Source organism: Mandrillus leucophaeus, unplaced genomic scaffold (assembly GCF_000951045.1).
Source record: "Mandrillus leucophaeus isolate KB7577 unplaced genomic scaffold, Mleu.le_1.0 Scaffold614, whole genome shotgun sequence".
Classification (NCBI taxonomy): Eukaryota; Metazoa; Chordata; class Mammalia; order Primates; family Cercopithecidae; genus Mandrillus; species Mandrillus leucophaeus.
In genome coordinates this window covers 1,984,794-2,004,877 of record NW_012106631.1, presented here as the reverse complement: position 1 = coordinate 2,004,877, position 20,084 = coordinate 1,984,794, and the positions used below count along the sequence as shown (strand labels likewise).

At 39.0% G+C, this 20,084-nt stretch overlaps 1 protein-coding gene across 3 annotated transcripts in view; it reads right to left on the bottom strand.

Moving 5' to 3' along the window:
- The window catches only part of NUP35 (nucleoporin 35kDa), a 43,309-nt gene extending 23,743 nt beyond the window's left edge, over nt 1-19,566 (bottom strand). For 2 of the 3 annotated variants that reach the window (XM_012000065.1, XM_012000067.1), the window contains exons 1-4: nt 12,641-12,779; nt 8,733-8,903; nt 6,599-6,726; nt 3,532-3,589 (exon numbers count right to left, since the gene is read on the bottom strand). In XM_012000065.1, the coding sequence (XP_011855455.1) occupies nt 3,532-3,589; nt 6,599-6,726; nt 8,733-8,903; nt 12,641-12,680 (397 nt within the window). In that variant the 5' untranslated portion in view covers nt 12,681-12,779. Of the gene's footprint in view, nt 1-3,531; nt 3,590-6,598; nt 6,727-8,732; nt 8,904-12,640; nt 12,780-16,958; nt 17,068-19,433 lie in introns of those variants that run through there. The other variant, XM_012000066.1, reaches the window with a different exon arrangement.
- Between the last annotated feature and the right edge of the window lie 518 nt (nt 19,567-20,084).

Here is a 20,084-nt window from a genome sequence, read left to right as displayed (position 1 = left end):
CTTTTTTTTTTTTTTTTGAGGTCTCACTGTCACCCAGGCTGGAGTGCAGTGGTGCAATCATAGCTGCCTGCAGCCTTAAACTCCCAGGCTCAAACAGTCTTCCCACCTTGACCTCCCATAGTACTGGAATTATAGGCATGTGCCATCATGCCACGCCCAGCCCTGTTTTTGGATTTTCAATGTCCCTGGGATCACTTACTGACTCAATTATTTTATTTATTTGAAACAAGGTCTCACTCTTGTCACCCTGGTTGGAATGCAGTGGTGTGATCACTGCTCACTACAGCCTCGACTTCCCAGGCTCAAGTGATCTTCTTAACCCCAGCCTCCGAGGTAGTTGGGACTACAGGTGTGTGCCACCATGCCAGGCTTATTTTTTAATTTTTTTGTACAGACAGGCATCTCACTATGTTGCCCGGGCTGGTCTCAAAACTCCTGGACTCAAGTGATCTGCTTGCCTCAGGATTACAGACGTGAACCAGTGGTACCTGGCATGACTCAAATAACTGAATAGTCACTATTTCTGTGTGTAACAAAGCATCATCATCCACCTATTTGTTACAGTTTGATCAGCTTAAGGCTGTTCAGAACTAATTTTCCTAGACATTCAACCTCAGTTATGTAGTTGAAAAGATTAGGGTGACATTCTAGATGTTTGATATCTGAAGATGGAAGATGGAGAGCCATGAGCCAAGGAGTGAGGGCAGCCTCTAGAAGTTAAGAACTTTAAGGTAACAGTCAGCAAGGAAAGGGACCTCATTCATTCCTATAACCACACGGAACTAAATTCTGCCAACAACCTGAAAGAGCCTGGAAACAGATTCACACCCAAAGCCTCCAGAGAGAAACACAGCCCTGTTGACACCTGAGCTCTAAGCAACGACCCAGATATCTGATCTCTAGAAACTAGAAGATAATACATGTGTTGTTTTAAACTACTAAGTTTGTAGTAACTTCTTATGGCAACTACAGCAAACTAGTACAGATTGTTGGGACAAGAATTCTGAGCATCGTGATAGAAAATGACTAAGTTTCCTTGAACAACCTGTTACTAGAAATGTAGACTTTAAAGACATGGCCAATGAGTGCTCACAGACTGCCTGAAGAAATTCAGACTTGCAGGATTCAAAGGATCCAATTTGTATTGGGTGTTCCTTTGTTATTTATTCTGACAACATCTGCCTTAACCAGAGTGTTTAATACATTTTACATAATTGTTAATTTGGTTAGTTTTGCTTTTTTTTTTTTTAATTTTATTTACTTTTTTTTTAGAGCTAGGGTCTTGCTCTGTCACCCAGGCTGGAGTGCAGTGACAAAATCAGCTCACTGCAACCTCGAATTCCTGGGCTCCAGCAATCCTCCTGCCTCAACCTTCTGAGTAGCTGGAACTACAGGCACATGCCAGATTTCTTAGTTTAAAATCTACTGTCTTGCTATTGTTTCTAATGTTCCATCTTTCTGTTACTGTATTCTTTTCCTTCTTGCCTGCCTTCTTTTTCTATCACTATCATCTCTCACCTAGATTGCTACAAGTAGCCTCCTAACTTGTCTCCTTGCTTCTAGGCTAATTTTTACTCCCAAACTAGTTGTATCCAGCAACAGTCTCATCCTTATTGTCTTCCACCTTTTCTGGGTAAAGACCAAGTGTGACAATAACCTACAAGGCCCTGTAATACATCTGCCCCCATTACCTCTCCTCTCTGACCTCATTTTCTACTATTCTCCCCCTCACTTACTCCATTTCAGTCACACTGTCCCCTTATTCTTCCTTGAACACCCCAGACACACTCCCACCTCAGGACCTTTGTGTCTGCTGTTACCTCCATCTAGAATACTATTCCCTACTTCCCTCACTTACAGACTTTTGAGTAAAGTTTACTTGTCCCGTAACTATCAGTGGTAGGTGGAATAATCTGGGTAGGTCCCCAAATGATGTCCATGATCTAATCCCTGGAACCTGTGAATGTTACATTACATGGCAAAGGGGAATTAAGGTTGCAGGTGAAATTAAGGCTGCTAATCAACTGACCTTAAAATACGAGATTATCCTACATTACCTAGAAGGGCCCAATGTATTCACAGGGGTCTTTAAAAGAGAGAGGAAGATGTGACTACAGAAGAACCGTCAGAGAGTTACAAAGTTGCTGACTGTGAAGAGGGAGGAAGGGAACCACAAACAAGAAACATAAGCAGCCTCCAGAAATGGAAAAGGCAAGAAAATAGATTATTGCTGGCCAGATGCGGTGGCTCAGGCCTGTAATCCCAGCATTTTGGGAGGCCGAGGCGGGTGGATCACAAGGTCAGGAGTTCGAGACCAGCCTAGCCAATATGGTGAAACCCCGTCTCTACTAAAAATACAAAAAAAAAAAAAAAAATTAGCGGGAACAGTGGTGGGTGCCTATAATCCCAGCTACTCAGGAAGCTGAGGCAGGAGAATCGCTTGAACCCAGGAGGCAGAGGTTGCAGTGAGCCGAGATCGTGCCACTGCACTCTAACCTGGGTGACAGAGCAAGACTCCATCTCAAAAAAAAAAAGATTATTGTCTAGAACCTCCATAAATGAACACAGCCCTACCAATGTCTAGATTTTAGCCCACCAAGACCCATTTCAAACTTCTGACCTCCAGAAATGAAAGATAATGAATTTGTATTGTTTAAGCCACTTTTATGTTTGCGGTAGTTTGTTATGGCAGCAATAGAAAACTAATACATTACCCTATTTAAATCTCTAAGTCCCCACCCCTTTCCCCACTTTGCTGCTTAATCTTTTTCTTCCACAAAATGCAATACCTTCTAACAAACTTTATAATTTACTTGTTTTGTTTATAAATGTAAATTCTGCAAAGAAATGTAAGTTCCATAAAGGCAGGGAGTATCTATTTCGTCTGCTATTTCCCAGAGTACAGTTAGGTGCTCAAATATTTGCCGAATAAACATTTGATGGGATTATACACATATGACTACATATGAAGAACTGTGCTAAGGATAATGATGATGATTAAAAAGCCATTAATCTTAAAGAAAAACTAGGTATATAATCAGTGGTTGCTTCTATTCAACAGCATTTAGATTTATAACTATGCATTAACATCTCTCAAAACACCTTTGTTATTCAGTGTCTTAACTATTCCTTTTCATCCCAATTGCAACGGCTTTTTTGTTGACAAATTTTAATAACTAAGGAGACACTTCAAACATCTATTAAGTATACAATTTCTTAAAAAGACATTCTGAATATTCACCCATCATGCCTTTGGGGTGATTTGATTCAGAAAATAATCAATATACAAAGTATTTCCTTCCTGAAAGAAGTTATAGAGATTTCGGAAAATCCCCAGGTTTGAAATATAAAACAAAAAATTTTGGCAATTACCAACAAACATATCTTCATTCGACGAACAGAGAAATCTTTGGTATTAGAGTTGTTTACTCCATGATTACACCACTGCACTCCAGCATAGGTAGCAGAGCCAGACCCTGTCTTAAAAAAAAAAAAAAAAAGAAAGAAAGAAAGAAAGAAAAAATCACTTACCTGTTCCAGGAGTAGATGTTACTCCAACAAGAGGACTCTGCATTACTGAAATGTTTGGCTACGCAAAAACAGAAGAAAGTGTTATGGTAAAAATGCAAAACACAAATACAGTAAGCGTTAAAAGGCTTCATTCAACAGATAACTGAACTTTTATCAGGTGCTAGAGATGCCTCTAATTAGATCAAAGTACAAAGGCACTCTTTTTTTCCGTAAGTTAAATAGTATTAACCTAAAATATACTAGACCCCTTAGTATTTGTTAAAATAAGAAAAGTCATGTTTAAAAAAAAAAAAGACATTATCTTCTATAAAAGGTGACATGGTAACTATTTGTTTTTAGTTTCTAAAGTGCAATATTTGAAATAACAGAGATAATGGTAATTTTTAAAATGACCAAGTTCATACAGAAAAACAGAAGGGTGACAGAATATGATTTTCAACAGATACTTAGAAACCATGAAATACTCTAGATTCAAATCAGTCTAAACAATAATAGACAGCATATCCCTACCACTACCGGTAGAACGTTCCAAAACTGGTAAATTATCCATTTTAGTCCCTTTAAATACAATTAAGGATTAAAACAGTTAAAAATCCTTCTAAAACAAAGACGATATTCAATCAATAAATGAGAACAGACTCTACCTAGAACTCAATATTTTTAAAAACAGATTCTAATTAAACTAAGGAAATCTCAAATAGCTTCATCTAGCAACCAGAACTAAATGCTGAGAGAATGTTGGGAGAGATATAAAATGTATTCTTCAATTATTAATGCCAATTCTTTCATGATTAGAAAAAGGTTGAGCAAATTCCAGGGGGCATAACTAATTTGGGCTCTAATCTAGCAATGATATTCTTACCAACTTTCAAATCAAAAACATTCTCTATAAATTATGACCCATGAGTCTTTCAAGCATTTTGAATACAGCAATATCTGCAAGTCTTTGCCTATATCATCAGAGAAGTAATGAAAACTTGCACAAATTTAGAAGCCAGTGGTTCTTGTAACAAACAATTTTTAAATTTTTATTATTTTATTTATTTTTGAGACAGGATCTCACTCTGTCACGCAGGTTGAGTGCAGTAACACAATCACAGCCCATTGTAGCCTGAGCTTCCCAGGCTCAAGTAATCATCCCACCTCAGCTTTCTGAGTAGCTGGGACTATAGGTACACACCACCACACCCAGTCAATTTTTTTTTTTTTTTTGTATGTTTAGTAGACACAGAGTTTCGCCATGTAGCCCAGGCTGATCTCAAACTCATGGGCTCAAGTGATCTGCCCAAAGCCCAGCACAGGGGCTCACGCTTGTAATCCCAGCACTTTGGGAGGCCAAGGAAGGTGGATTACTTGAGCTCAGGAGTTCAAGACCAGCCTGGGCAACAGGACAAATCCCATCTCTACAAAAAATACAAAAATTAGCTACACATGGTGGTGCACGTGTGTAGTCCCTGCTACGAAGGAGCAGAGGTGGGAGGATCACTTGAGCCCAGGAGGTCAAGGCTACAGTGGGGCATGAGCATTCCACTGCACTCTAGTCTGGGTGATACAGCAAGACCCTGTCTCAAAAAATAATAATAATAAAAATGATAAAAATACATAAAAATCAAGCAATCCGCCCACCTCAGCCTCCCAAAGTGCTGGGATTACAGGCGTGCACCAACACGCCCAGCCTTCATACCAAACTAAACATAAGCTTTACTTACCAACCTTTAGAAAACCATCCCAGACCAGAATATCTGTCCATTAGGAACAACAAATGCCATACATGTAATTTTACCATTTCTAGTAGGTACATTTAAAAAGTACAAACAGGTGAAATTTAGTAATGGTTTATTTAGCCCAACACATCCAAAACATTCTCATTTCAATATGTAATCAACATAAAAAATAAGATACCTTACATTCTTTCTAAGTCTTCAAACTCTGGTGTGTATTTTATACTTAAAGTATATCTCAATTGAGAAGAGTTATATCTCTAGTATCAATAGCCACACTTAGCTAGTGGCTCCTGTTAGACACAAAGGCAGGTCTAGAAGTGCTGGGAAGAAACAGTAATCTGTTTACCACAGTGAATGAATTTTGCTTTACTTGACAAGTAAGCCTAGTATGCCAGATATATCAAGCCTATAGATAGCACGAATCTACTGAAAAAAGCTTTCTAATATTCTTGAACTCTTAACTTCACTAAATACGATTTAGGGAAAAGCATAAAACATATATCTAAAGCAAACAGCAGACATATGTTTATATAAAGAACTTATCAACTTAACTGATAAACGTTTATGATTGTCCTACTAAGCATAATAATAATAGGAAACAACACTTGTGTCTATGAAGCTACTAAATTTTCCACTTAAAAGAAAAGTTGGCCAGGCACAGTGGTTTACACTTATAATCTAGCGCTTTGAGAGGTCAAGGTGCAAGGATCACTTGAAGCCAGCAAGACCTCATCTCTACAAAAAATAACACAATTAGCCAGGCATAGCAGCACGTGCCTATATCCCAATAGGACAGTTGAGGCAGAAGGATTGTTTGAACCCAGGAGTTCAAGGCTGCAGAGTTATGACTGCATCACTGCACTCTAGCCTGGGCAACAGAGCAGGACCCTGTTGGGACCTTAAAAAACAGAAGAAAATAAAGAGAAGTCCATACTACTTCTCAGCTGACAAGTGCCCTAGATCTAGATGAAACTCTAAATTTTCATTTATTCTTTCACATAATTTTTAAATATTAAACTTCTTAAACAATCAGAAAGATTTAAACCATAATCACATTCTACATGTATATTAAGTAGATTGGAGGTATGAGCAGGTGGATAAGGCATACCTATAAAAACTGAGAATTACCTATGAGAGAAAATCTAGAGTTCTACGCTGTTAAGTACAGTTCATCATCAACAATTTAAGTAGATTGTACGATAAATGTGTTTAATGCTTATTCTGTGCAACACAGTTATATTAAAATAGACCTCAGGGAAACATTTCAAAGTATTGACTCTCACTGAACAGTCACATAAAACCATGATGTTGTTCACTGTGGATCAAAATGGTATTTATATTACCTGTCTTCTTGAAGTTAAAGGTGTTGATCCAAGTCCTGGGCTAGAAATGTCATCATATATACTTCTAACTGGTGGAGCACCACTTTTATCTTTATGAGCTGGTAAAACTGGTTGTGGTGGTGACCCACCTACAGTGTACAAAAAAAAAAAAAGTGAGAAAAGAAAGGATTCTTCTATCTTTTTGGTAAGATTTTAAAAAATTTATATTTTTGAAATATTGACTTAAAATCTTGTCTCCTAGTTCTTTTCAAACTTTAATAAGCTGAAGAGTCACCTGGGGACCTTGTTAAAATTCAGGCTCTGATTCAGAAGGTGTAGGGTGAAGCCTGAGATTATACAGTTCTAACAAGCTCCCAGGTGATGCCAATGCTGCTGATCCACAGACTGCACTTTGAACAAAAGGATTCCGAGTAAGTAGTTAATGAAAATCTTAGTTTTCAGAAAACACATGTAACTTTTGCTCTCTCTACAAAATGCTTAACATTTAAATACAAAACTTGATCCCATTTCTCACTTGAAAGTAGGTACTAAACAACTCTAGTCTGTAGATTCCTGAATAAATATAATTCCCTAATGTAGAGTCTGACTATCTAGATTAAGTACATCCCATTCATGTTTCTCACAGTAGAAATATATTTAAGTACATAATAAAGATGTAATAAAAGGAACAACTTCTGTGACATAAAGATGTCTTTTTCGATCAGAGAACATGCAATGCCAAAGAGTGATGCAGCCCAGGCCATTGGTAAGACTAATGTCTGGGCTTGGACAGTATAGCTTGAGCTATTTAGAGCACAGTCTATGGAATAAGACTAACCTGAGGTTTATAGCGCTCTCTCACTAGCAAGTGAGCTTCAGCAAATTATTTGTTGCATTTAGCCTCAGTTTCCTCTTTTTAAAAATGGGGATACTGTTACCTACCCTTTAAGATTGACAAAATAAGGATTAGCATACTGCCAGGCTCATAAGCAATCAATACATGTTGGCTACCATAATAAAACACATTTGAAATTTAATGTTTAATGTTAAATGAATTATTTCAAATATAATTTATAATTCTCCTGGATAAATCCTAAATAATAATAAACCATTTTAAAGCAAAAATACTTTAAAGGGCAATTAAGGTAAAAAGAGTTTTCATTTGAACAACTACTAAAGGATATTAGCTCACAATTAGAATTCAACCACTTCCGTAGCTAATTCTCACTACTCAGTTAAAACTTTGAAGTCATTTTTCAAAATATTTCTTTGCTAAAGGAGTTCTGCAATAAATACAGGCTGCACTTACAATACTTTGCCCTGACAATCACAAATTCTATGTATAAAACCTCCCCCTGGTTTGCAAAGTCAGTCCTTTCCTCAAACATGCTATATGTGACAATCTCAATTCACTAAGACTAAAGGCAGAATTCACATCTACATCTTCAAGTTACATTTCTTTTGACCAATCATTTCCTCTGCTTGTATCTTAAGATGAATTACTTTAAATTAATTCAGTTGAAGCTAAATGATGGTATTTCATCAACTCTATGAGGCACTCTCCCCCCACCACACTCTGACATCTCCAAAACAGAAATTTTACAAAAAATGGCATCTTAGCATTATGTCATATTTAGGGTTATTTTTGCTAGTGGTACTTAAAAGCCAATTCAATGGCATCTTAGAATGAATAAAAAGTAGAATACATTTTAGTGGCTCTAGAAATTATAGCTTATACTGCTTACATCTCTATTCCAAGAGCCCTAAAATAAAAGCTTTGCTTTATAATAGACACATTGCTTAATTTTTTTTAAATTAATGAACGTATTGACGAGGGTGAATGCTGCACCATTACACTTTTTAAAATTCTAGCATAAGCTTGTCCCACCCGTGGCTTGAATACCACATGAAGCCCAGGATGGCCTTGAATGTGGCCCAACACAAATTGCTAAATTTTCTTAAAATATTATAAGACTTTTTTTTGCAATTTTTTTTTTTTTTTTTTTTTTTTGTAGCTCATCAGCTATTGTTAGAGTTACTGTATTTTATGTGTGGCCCAAGTCAATTCTTCTTCTCATGTGGTCCAGGGAAGCCAAAAGATTGGACATCCCTGTATGCAGCACGTCTATAAAATTATTTTAAGCAATTCACCTACCTGCAAGTAAAGGTGATCTCATTTCCATTACTCCTACCGAAGGGCCACTAATTGATCGAGGTTGGGGAGTCACCGGAGCTGGCAAATCCCCCATTAAAAATCCAGGTAAGAACTGGGCATTAACTCCTGGCTTTGGAGATGTGGGTGAACCCAGCATCATTGGTTCAGATCCTACATGAATCAAAAAATAAATTAAAGACTTTTCTGTTACAATATCTGACAAATACATGCAAGAATCTACCATAATTTTGAAAGTTTAATCAAAACTTTTAGATATAATAGAATTATAGTTGAATTTATTATTTTAAAAGCCAACAAAAATTATTTCTAGAAAAATGTAAAGTTATCTTGTATTCTTTTTTTTTTTTTTTTTTTTTTGAGAGTCAGAGTCTCGCTCTGTCACCAGGCTGGAGTGCAGTGGCGCAATCTCAGTTCACTGCAACCTCTACCTCCTAGACTCAAGCAATCCTCCCTCCTCAGCCTCTCAGTAGCTGAGTCGACAGGCCTGCACTACCACGCCCAGCTAATTTTTGTATTTTTTTGTAGAAATGGGGTTTCACCATGCTGCCCAGGCTGGTCTGGAGCTCCTGAGCTCAGGTGATCCACCAGCCTTGGCCTCCCAAAGTGCTGAGATTAAAGGCATGAAGCCACCATGCCTGGCAGCACAATATTAATCCGTGACAGCTATTTTTGTTTACATTATTTCAGGGATTTAAAAATCACACTAATAACTTCTTTCCATTTCCGAATCAGTTTGGACTATGTAACAACCGAAAACAAGGACAGGCTGCACTACTTCTACAAAGTCTTAGAATATCAAACACAACCCGTTTAGCTTGCTAAATTGTTTCTTTTTCTTCCCCATAAAAAGTGCATCATTATTGTGATAAAACTGTAACCATGCATATATTAGAGCACTTACAAAATAACAGTGATAACTAGCACCCTAACTCAGAAGCATGTTGAAAAGAATTGAAAACTTATTTTTGGGCCGGGCGCGGTGGCTCAAGCCTGTAATCCCAGCACTTTGGGAGGCCGAGACGGGCGGATCACGAGAGCTCAGGAATTCAAGACCAGCCTGGGAAACACAGTGAGAGCTCATCCTTTTTAAAAAAAAAAAAAAAAAAATTAAAGAATCATCTCTAAATATTCCCCTAATATAAAGCCAACTTAGAGAACTGAAACCTCTCACAATTGTTGATACAAAATCCTCACAGTCTATAGATATTATTTCCCTTATGAAGATGAGTGAGCTATATAATTCTATTTTCATAGCAAAATAGCAGAATAAGGAAAACGACGGGCTATGGAGTCAAAGATGTGCGTTCAAGGTCTTTCAGCAAAAGGGAAACAGAGCTTTTGTTAGAATTATAGCAAGTACAGCTTGACCTGGTACCTGATACACAGTTAAGTGCTCAGTAAATACGAATTATTATTTTCTACAAGTATTTCATAATAGCAAAAACTGAGTAGTGAAAGTATAAATGTAGAATTTGCAATCTCTGCTTATGAAAATAATTTTCAACTAGCTGACAAGCCTGAGTGTGACTCATGGCACCCAGAAGGGTCAAATGTTTGCTATGTTATTTGTATGTTTTTTATTAACTATTACTTAACTTCCAGACAGCCTTAAAAATCTGTTTCTTGATATCTAAAAGCTGCCAACTCTCTTTACTCTTCCTCTTATTTCCCATTATACTAGGCCTAGATATTAACAATACAAGTGTATAAAAGACAAAAAAAAAAAATTCAATAAATGGATAAAGCAGATGCTAAAACAAGGTGTAAAAAACTCTAATTACATTGTAATTACTTTAAAAAGTGCTAGTTACTATGTTACATGGGACTACAGAAATATTTCCTAAGAATATCCACTAAAATCAAACCAAAAGTCTAAACAAAGGCATATTCCTAACAGATATTTAGAATACCATATTAAATGCAAAGTTTTTGGTAACATCCACTACATTCACTCTCCTCACTAAAAGAAAAAAAAAAATTATAGCAAAATAAAGTAAGAATTGGCTTAAGAAAAGTTGTGATATATCTGGATACATATAGACACAGTAGAAGCCTCAAGCCTGTAATCCCAGGATTTTGGGAGGCCGAGGGGGGCGGATCGCTTAAGCTCAGTTCCAGACCAGTCTGGACAAAAGGGCGAAACCTTGCCTCCACCAAAAATACAAAAAGTAGCTGGGAGTGGCGGCACACGCCACTGGGAGGCTGAGGTGGGAGGATTGTTTGAGCCCGGAGGCGGAGGCGGAAGTTGCAGTGGGCTGAGATTGCACAACTGCACTCCAGCCCAGCCCGGGGGACAGGGCGAGACCCTGTGTCAAAAAAGAGGAACGGAGGGAGGGAGGAGGGAGAGAGGGAAGAAGGAATGAAAAGAAAAAAGAAAGCACCAGACAGCAAGGAGGGCACAATGGGCACTTAATCAGGACTGTCACTAACCACCCTTCAGACTAAATTTCACTTAAAGCAAACTTAAGGAAAAAATGCTGCATGTCCTCAATTCCATTTCATATTCTGTGCTCCTAAAAGATTCGTACTCAGCTAGTACAGTTTGTTGAAGTCAACCCTTAGTTTTACTACACCAGTGGGCACCTGGAATATCTGCAAAATGTGAACTTGCACATTAATACTGGCTAATGTCAGATTTCTGGCAAGGCAATATACAGGGATTGGTTTACTCACATTTGTAACCCCAATAAATATGCACTCCAAAATGTTTTTGTTCAATAGAAAAATTTGGAACTGGAAATGAAGAGTTTTCTGATCTCTAAAATATATTAAAAATAAATACCAAGACGACATTTGTACATAAATTTTAATGCAGAGTATCTGCATTATTGACATTATGCATTTAGTTTTTTTATGACATACTAAAGCAGTTCAAGTTACTCTATTCTCAAAAGGAACTTATTTTACACCAAACATGGCAAGCATTATATACCCTTCAAATCTAAAAAGACTCTTTCTACACTATATATATATATCACACTTGCTCTCTTTTCCAAGCTCAGAAAGTTATAACCTAACTTTCAGGTAAGTCTCTATGACAGTAAGACGGTTTATTTTCCGTTCTAAAATTTTCGACGGTTCTCACAAGTCGCAAAACTCAGCAGGAAAAAAAAAAGGAATCCGCGTGCTGTTACATTGGTAGATTTTTTTCAAATACGACATATTTCAATGAGGCTCCGCAATAAATAATGGGAGTGAATCTTTAAAAAATTCAGATCGTGACCTATTAGAGAAAAATACCTCCTACAATACTTAAGAGTCACTTTCCCCAAATAAAGGCGGGAAATATCGTGCGAACTCCTAGCTTGCTATTAAGGCCAATATCTCAATGATTACCAACCACCTGGTTGATTAAACGTTGCACGATTCAAGCTTCCATTAATAACAAGATTCCTTTTGCAAAGCCCGGGAGAGAGGAGGAGTCAAAACAGGAACTAGAAGCACAGGTGATCAAGAAGCAGTGGACTGCACCCACACACTTCAGGGCACCGCCCACCCACGTGTACCGCGGTCAGTTCCTCCCAGGGAGGCTTCCGGGGAACCGGGGAATCCAGCAACTAGCAGCGCGTCTCGGGTATTAGAAGGAGGTTAAGGTATGGGCCAGTCTGGCGTAGCTGGCGTGTGGGAGCACAAACACAGCTCAGTCACCGTCCGACGGCCTTTCCTTCACCCTCCCAGGCCCACAGCTTCCCGGCGCCACCTCTGTAGCAGTATGGAGGCGATGCGTTGAGTAGGGGACTGACTAGGAACTTGGGGGCACCCAATGGTTCCCTCTCCGCGACTGAAACCAGCAGACGAGAGCCTGACGACTGCCCTTCAGTCCTGCCCGCCTCCAGGCCCAAAGCAGGGATGGCAGTGCCAACAAGGAAAAGCAGTATTTCACTCACCTAACGCGGGCCCCTGAGGTTCCACGGCAAAGGCTGCCATTGCGTCGGCAACTACACTTAAAACCAGGACCTTACCAATTTTCAAAAATGGCGGAAACGCTCCCTACGGGTAAGGGCGTGCTATCTCTTGGGGTTGCGTAACTTCCGGACCTGCGCTGTGCTTAAGTTGTGGGCGCCGGAGCCATTTTGGAATAGGGCAAAGTTTTTGCGCTAAGAATTTACGAAAAAAGGGTTTTTCCACCGGGAAGGTGGCGAACCAGCGTGTGGTTCTGGGAATGCTTTTCGTCCCTCTGTGAGCTTCCTGATTTGTTGGCACTTGAGTTACATAGAAGCACAGATTATTTTACTCACGGTTTCATAATTAGCGTGAGTTGACCCAGTGCCCTATCACCGGTCAGCTTTTCCGAGTAACACCTGGGAAAGTCAGCTTGATGAAAACAATTGGTGCCTCTTTCCAATGTAAATTTCTGGACTTAGTGCATGACGCTTTTTTCTCAAAATATGTTTTCCACTATCTGTATGCCATTTCTTTTAAATTTTGTGTTATGTAGACAATTTTACATTAAAGCATAACTCATACGATGTTTTGTTGCATATTAATACATACAAAAATATAGCTAACGAACGCATAAGTACACATGTAGATAATGGAGGATAATTATACGCACCCACAAACCCTCCACACCGCGGAATGTTTCGTGCTCCTGCCTGTGCCATCCCTGCCATCCATCTCCCCTCACTTTGCTGCTTTTCTTTAGGGCATAGTCATACGTAGATCACATATACATATTCTGCATATGTGTGTGTAAAAATATGTTGTTTAGTTTTGCTCAGTTACTAACTTTATACAATAATGTGCTACATATGTATAACTGGGGTGTTCTCAGCTCCATACCATGAGGATTATTTCCAAAATATCCACCCATGCTCAGCTATTTCTTCTACGACTTCCAAAATCTCAAATCCAGTAAGAATTTTGTCTTTGGAATGAGGCAGTAACAATTCCAGAATTAAATGGTAGGTTCCCAGAAATCAAATTTTAAAACCACTCACAGATCGAATTGACTTTTTGAAAATGGGTGTGTAAATTGAATTGTGTCCCCCAAAAATTTATGTTCATGTCCTAAACCTCATACTTATGAATATGACCTTATTTGGAAATTGGGTCTTTGCAGATGTAATAAAGGTCAGATAAAGTCATATTGGAGTACCACAGGCTCGGTAACCTAAATCAGCACAAATGTATCTCTTATAATTCTGGAGGCCAGAAATCCAAAATGAGTATTATGGGGCTAAAATCAATAAGAAGGACTATTTTCTTCTGGAGGCTCCAGGGGAGAATCTATTACCTTGCTTTTTCAAGCTTCTGGAAGCTACTTATATTTCCTAGCTTTTGTCACCTTCCTGCCTTTTCAAAGCCAAAGATGAAGCATCTTTGGTCTGTCTGACACTGCTTTGTTCAGCTTCTGCCATCACATAGCCTTGTGATTACATTTAGGACTCGCCCAGGTGATCCAGGATAATCTTACTATTTCAATATCCAGTAGAGGTGATTAAGTTAATAATCACATCTTCAAAATATCTTTTGCCATATAAGGTAACATTCACAGGTTCTAAAGCTTAGTGTATGGATATCTTTGGGGACTAGTTAGCCCACAATACAGAGCAATCCACTTTTTAGAATTAAGCTACCAAGAAAGGTTCATCAATGAAGAAATTTCTACACACATTGAGGCTAGATGTGGTGGCTCACACCTGCAATCCCAGCACTTTGGGAGGCTGAGGGGTGGATCGCTTGAGCCCAGGAGTTTGAGACATAGTAAGAACCCACTTCGCTACAAAATAAAAAATAAATTTTTAAAAAAGAAATTTCTATAAAAATTATGATCTAGCCAAGCAAAAGAACACTATACACCAGCTAAAATAAATTAGATGGATTTGATATGAGTGTAAATATTAACCTAGAAAGATCTCTGTGATAGATACAATGAAAAAAAGTAATTTGAAAACATAAATATATATGCATACATATGTGGCACCATTTTATTTTTATTTAATAACAGGTTTATTTAGGAACAGATACAGAGAAAGAGAGAGAGAGAGAGAGAAAAGAGTGATGCTTCTTTAAATAAAGGAAGATGTTGAAAAAGATTTGCACTGGCCAGGCTCTGTGGCTCACACCTGTAATCCTAGCACTTTGGGAGGCCAAGACGGGCAGATCACAAGATCAGGAGTTCAAGACCAGCCTGGCCAACATGGTGAAACCCCATCTCCACTAAAAATACAAAAATTAGCCAGGCATGGTGATATAATCCCAGCTGCTTGGGAGGCTGAAGCAGGAGAATCGCTTGAACCCAGGAGGTGGAGGTTGCAGTGAGCCAAGACCGTGCCACTGTACTCCAGCATGGCGACAGAGCGAGACTCTGTCTCAGAAAAAGAAAAAGATTTGCACCAAACTATTAACAGTAGAAATAAAGTAGTAAAAGGTTTGTAAATTGGAGAAATGGCCTTTAACTTATATTATACAATTTTTGTGGTTGATTACAGGTGTTACTGCTATTTTGTTTATTTATTTGTTTGTTTATTTATTTATTTATTTATTGAGATGTAGTCTTGCTCTGTCACCAGGCTGTAGTGCAGTGTTGCAATCTCAGCTCACTGCAACCTCCACCTCCGGGGTTCAAGCGATTCCCCTGCCTCAGCCTCCGGAGTAGCTGGGACTACAGCCGCCTGCCACCACGCCCGGCTAACTCTTTTTTTGTAATTTTGGTAGAGACAGGGTTTCACCATGTTGGCCAGGATGGTCTCGATCTCCTGACCTCATGATCCACTCGCCTCACCCTCCCAAAGACCTGGGATTACAGGCATGAGCCACTGTACCCGGCCCTATTTTCTTTATTTTTTTAATTAAAAATTTTTTCCATTAATAAATTTATTTTCCTTTCTTTAGCTGCATTTCAATATTTTACCCTTTTGATGGGCTCTTTTCCTTACCAAGCTATAAAGAAGCCCAGTATTGAAACCCTCCCTAGGCCTTGCTCTTCCACCTACCTACCATGTGCTAATTTCTCTCTCATTTCATTTTTTCATGATCTCAAAAGAAATGTCTATAGATTTTAGTAAATTATCTGTTTCCCTATCTTTACTATTTTGATTTTTAATTAATTACAGATTGGCTCCTGTGTAATGCTCTTCTGAAATAAAACTACTGACCCCAACTATTTTTTTTTTCTAATTGGCAAATTAGACCTGCCTCCTTGACATCTGCAGTATCCAACAGCTTTGACAATCTTTTCCTAAGTGCAAGTGTTTTCTTTATTTTTGGTGATGCTACACTTCCTATTTCTCATAACTTTACTCCTTTTCTGGTTTTTCAATAATTGATCCCATTTTTTTCTAACCTGGGAATATTATTGTTGTTCAAGCCTTTGCTCTCTCCTTTCTTTTTCAACTCTTAGTGGTCTTCCTTGGAATCCTTATCATTGTCACCCTGTTCAAATAATTGTTAATAATCTATGCCCAACATCTCTAAAGTCAAATGCCACTTTTCCAGATGCTTGCTGGACAACCTACCCATACATCAAACCTCAAAAGCAAGCTCATCTTTTGTCCCTTTTTCTGTTCATCTCTTAGAAACTCAAAATTAAATTTATAGTGTGTTAGCAGAATTTAGAGTCAGACGGACCTCAATTCAGAGCCCAACTCTCTCACTAAAACCCATATACTTGGATTTGTATTTGATTTCTAGATTTTATTGTTTGTAAAATAGAAACAATACCTGCTTTGAAAGGTGGTTATTCTTAGTACAGTGTCTGCTCCACTTCGGTTTTTATGACATACACCTTCTCTACCATCAAACATTCAGATATTCTTTCTGCCTCTTCAATTCCTATACAATTGCAGTCAACTCTTCACATCTCCCTGCCTTCAGTTTCTCCCACCTAACACACCAGTAGCCAAAACTTTCTTTTTGTTGTTGTTGTTTTTTGAGACGGAGTCTCATTCTGCCATCCAGACTGGAGTGCAGTGAAGCGATCTCAGGTTACTGCAACATCTGCCTCCTGTGTTCAAGCAATTCTCCTGCCTCAGGCTCCTGAGTAGCTGAGATTACAGGCGCACACCACCATGCCAGGCTAATTTTTGCATTTTTAATAGAGATAGGGTTTTGCCATGTTGGCCAGGCTGGTCTCAAACTCCTGACCTCAAGTGATCCTCCAGCTTTGGCCTCCCAAAGTGTTGGAATTACAGGCATGAGCCACTGCGCCTGGCCCAAAGTTTTTTCTTCATACACATTACCTAGCTGTCTGAAAACACTCACTGAGTTCCTATTTTCTACAGAAGCCTCCTTTTCTTCAGCCTCCACAAGGCTCAGGTGTGCAGCACATGTCATCTAGTAACATCCTTTATTATACCATATACATTGTCACCTGGACAGCAAAGGAGGAAAAAAATCAAAATATCTCATGGTGGGAGGGTAGAAGCATCTCTTTGAGAGACTTCCATAGGAACCCCTAAAGGCAATACACATTGTTACCCTACTTTCACCTTGGGATAACTGAGAACCTTGGTTTCAAAAGTAAAATCCCAGGGTGTGGTGGCATGTACCTTGTAGTCCCAGCTACTCAGGAGGCTGAGGCGGGAGGATCGCTTGAGCCCAGGAGTTCCATGCTGCAGTGAGCCATGATCCTGCTACTGAACTCCAGCCTAGGCCACAGAGCAGGACCCTGTTCCCTGGCCCCCCCAAAAAAGAAAATTTCCTTCACCTCCTCATCCTAAAATTTGCTCCAGTCAATTATCTCGTTATTCCCTGTTGGAAACCCTCATTCTCTTGTGAACAGCTCCTCACATTGTATTTCTTGCTCACATCAACCTTCAGACTAGCATCCCTTAGCTTTCCACCCCAATTTGCAAAGTCTTGTGTTTCTTTCAAGTAGCAGCTCAAGTCTCTTTCTGTCATGAAACCTGCCCCAGCCATGCCAACTCTGAATCATCTTCTCTCTTCACCTCACTTTGCTGTAAGATACTTGTAAGTTTTCTTTTCAGCCCCACTAGATGGATTTTCTTGAGGCCAGGGACCATAACTTTTCCTATTTTGTATTTCCATTACTTTTCAATTAAATGTATCTTGAAAAATGAATGGTTACAGTATGTAGCTATTTAGGCATAAACAGAGCAAGAGATGGTGACCCCTACCCCAACCGGGAATGTCAAGCGGTTGTTAAACTGTCTCTCTGAAATAATTGGTTGCAGCCAGTGCCAGGAAAAGGCAGTTTCCCAACAGATAGAAACACCTAAAACTGGTGATCAGCAGCTTCCGGATAAGATCTAAGGAGATGGGAGAGTGGGCTCAGGCATGCATATTAAGAGGCAAAATCGAGGAGTTTAACTGGTACATGACCTCCTAAGGACATTCAGCTGGTAAGGGAAGAACACCTCTGGTGAGCATGCGTACAACTCCAGTAAACACACTGCGCACGCTCACCTCCAAAGTGCTAACAGGCCTCCCTCTCCAAGGAAAGAATCAAGGGAAAAGGGACGCAAGGTGCCGGAAGTATGCCAAGATGTAAAACCCTACGTCCAAGGTCAAATGGGGCACTTGTCCTCTAAGATGGCCACTTGGCCCTCTTCCAAGTGTACTTTACTTTCTTTTCATTCCTCCTCTAAAGTTTTTCAATAAACCTTCACTCCCACTCTAAAATTTGCCTTGATCTCTTCTTCTGCCTTACACCCCTTAGTCGGATTCTTTCCTGAGGACACAAGAATTGTTGTTGCAGACCCGTATGGATTTGCCGCTGATAACATGTTCTGATGCTGTGTAACTCGGATTCCCACCACCGATAACAAAATGATTAAACATTAATTACAAGCTGTAAATAAACATTAAACAAAGGATAATTATCTGACATAACTTATTTAATGCAATTTTGCATGTTTGCCAATTTTAAAAATCATAACTGCACATTAATTATATTAGTGCTTATTATAAAATAAAGACCTATTTATAGTTCTAATTACTCTTTTTTGTGTAAAATGAGATCTTCAAAATGTGGATTACCTTGAATGAGAAACATTTGTACTTTTTTTATTTCTTGTTAAACTGAAATTTTAGAAATATTGCAGGTTCACTATATTCCTCTGTACATGAATATTATCTTGATTACAATACTTGTTTCTCTACCTTCTATTCTGAACATATTATATAAACTGTCAAATGGAACCTGTTTCCTATTTCTGTTCTGAATTCCTCCCTCCCAGGGCATCAGATTTCATCAAAGTGCTATTTTTGTAGACTATTGATTATCAAACTTAGGTGGGGAGCCCTTTCTTCAACAAAGGATGGTGCAGATGCTTAATAAATACAACTGCCCAGTTGGGAGGGGAGGAACAGATAGAGTACAAGTGTTCTTGCCCCCTAAACTGCCAACTATCACAACTCCAAGTGACTCTTGAAACACTTGGTTTGGAGTACCTAGGGCTACAGAGAGCTCAACCTGAAAATTTGCTCTGGGCTGTATTTCAACTTTCTTCTAAACTCAAATTTTGAAAAAGTCAGAAATATGTAAAATCTCACATTAAAAAATTTTTTCAATAAGTTTAATATATTCACACCCAAACTGCTTGTGTATCTATCATATACTGAATATTCATCAACCTACTTATAAATGTCTAACTATGCAGTGTTTGTATATAAATATAAAATCAACTTCTTAATCTTAAAAGCCCACTCTCAGTCTATTCTATAAAACAAAAACAAATACGTTTTTTAAATGAAGGGAAGAAAAAAGATTTCCACCTTTAGTAAGACTTCAGAAAAAAGATGGAGTTTGTCATCTTCAGAAAGAGCAAGGGGAGAGAACATCTTATCACTCATGCTGTCACCATCTCAGCCTTCAGCACCTGGTGTAGCATGGGCTACCATTCACTTAGTGATGTCTCATAAAGCACACAGAGGAACCATGACTTCATGGGTACCAAGGACAAGTGATCTCCAAAGGCCCTTTGTGATGTTTACGATGTAGAGATCTGGCTGGGCATGGTGACTCATGCCTGTGATCCCAGCACTTTGGGAGGCTGAAGCAGGAGGATTGCTTGAGCTCAGGAGTTTAAACTCAATCTGGGCCACACAGTGAGAACTCATCTTCAAACAAATCACCTTTAAAAGAATCAGACATCATCTTTAAAAAAATACAAATTTGGCCGGGCACAGTGGCTCATGCCTGTAATCCCAGAAATTTGGGAGGCCGAAGTGGGTGGATCACCTGAGGTCAGGAGTTTGAGACCAGCCCAGACAACATGAAAGCCCGTTTCTACTAAAAAAGTACAAAAACTAGCTGGGTGCGGTGGCGGGCGCCTGTAATCCCAGCTACTCGGGAGGCTGAGGCAAGAGAATCGCTTGAACCCAGCAGGTGGAGGTTACAGTGAGCCAAGATCACGCAATTGTACT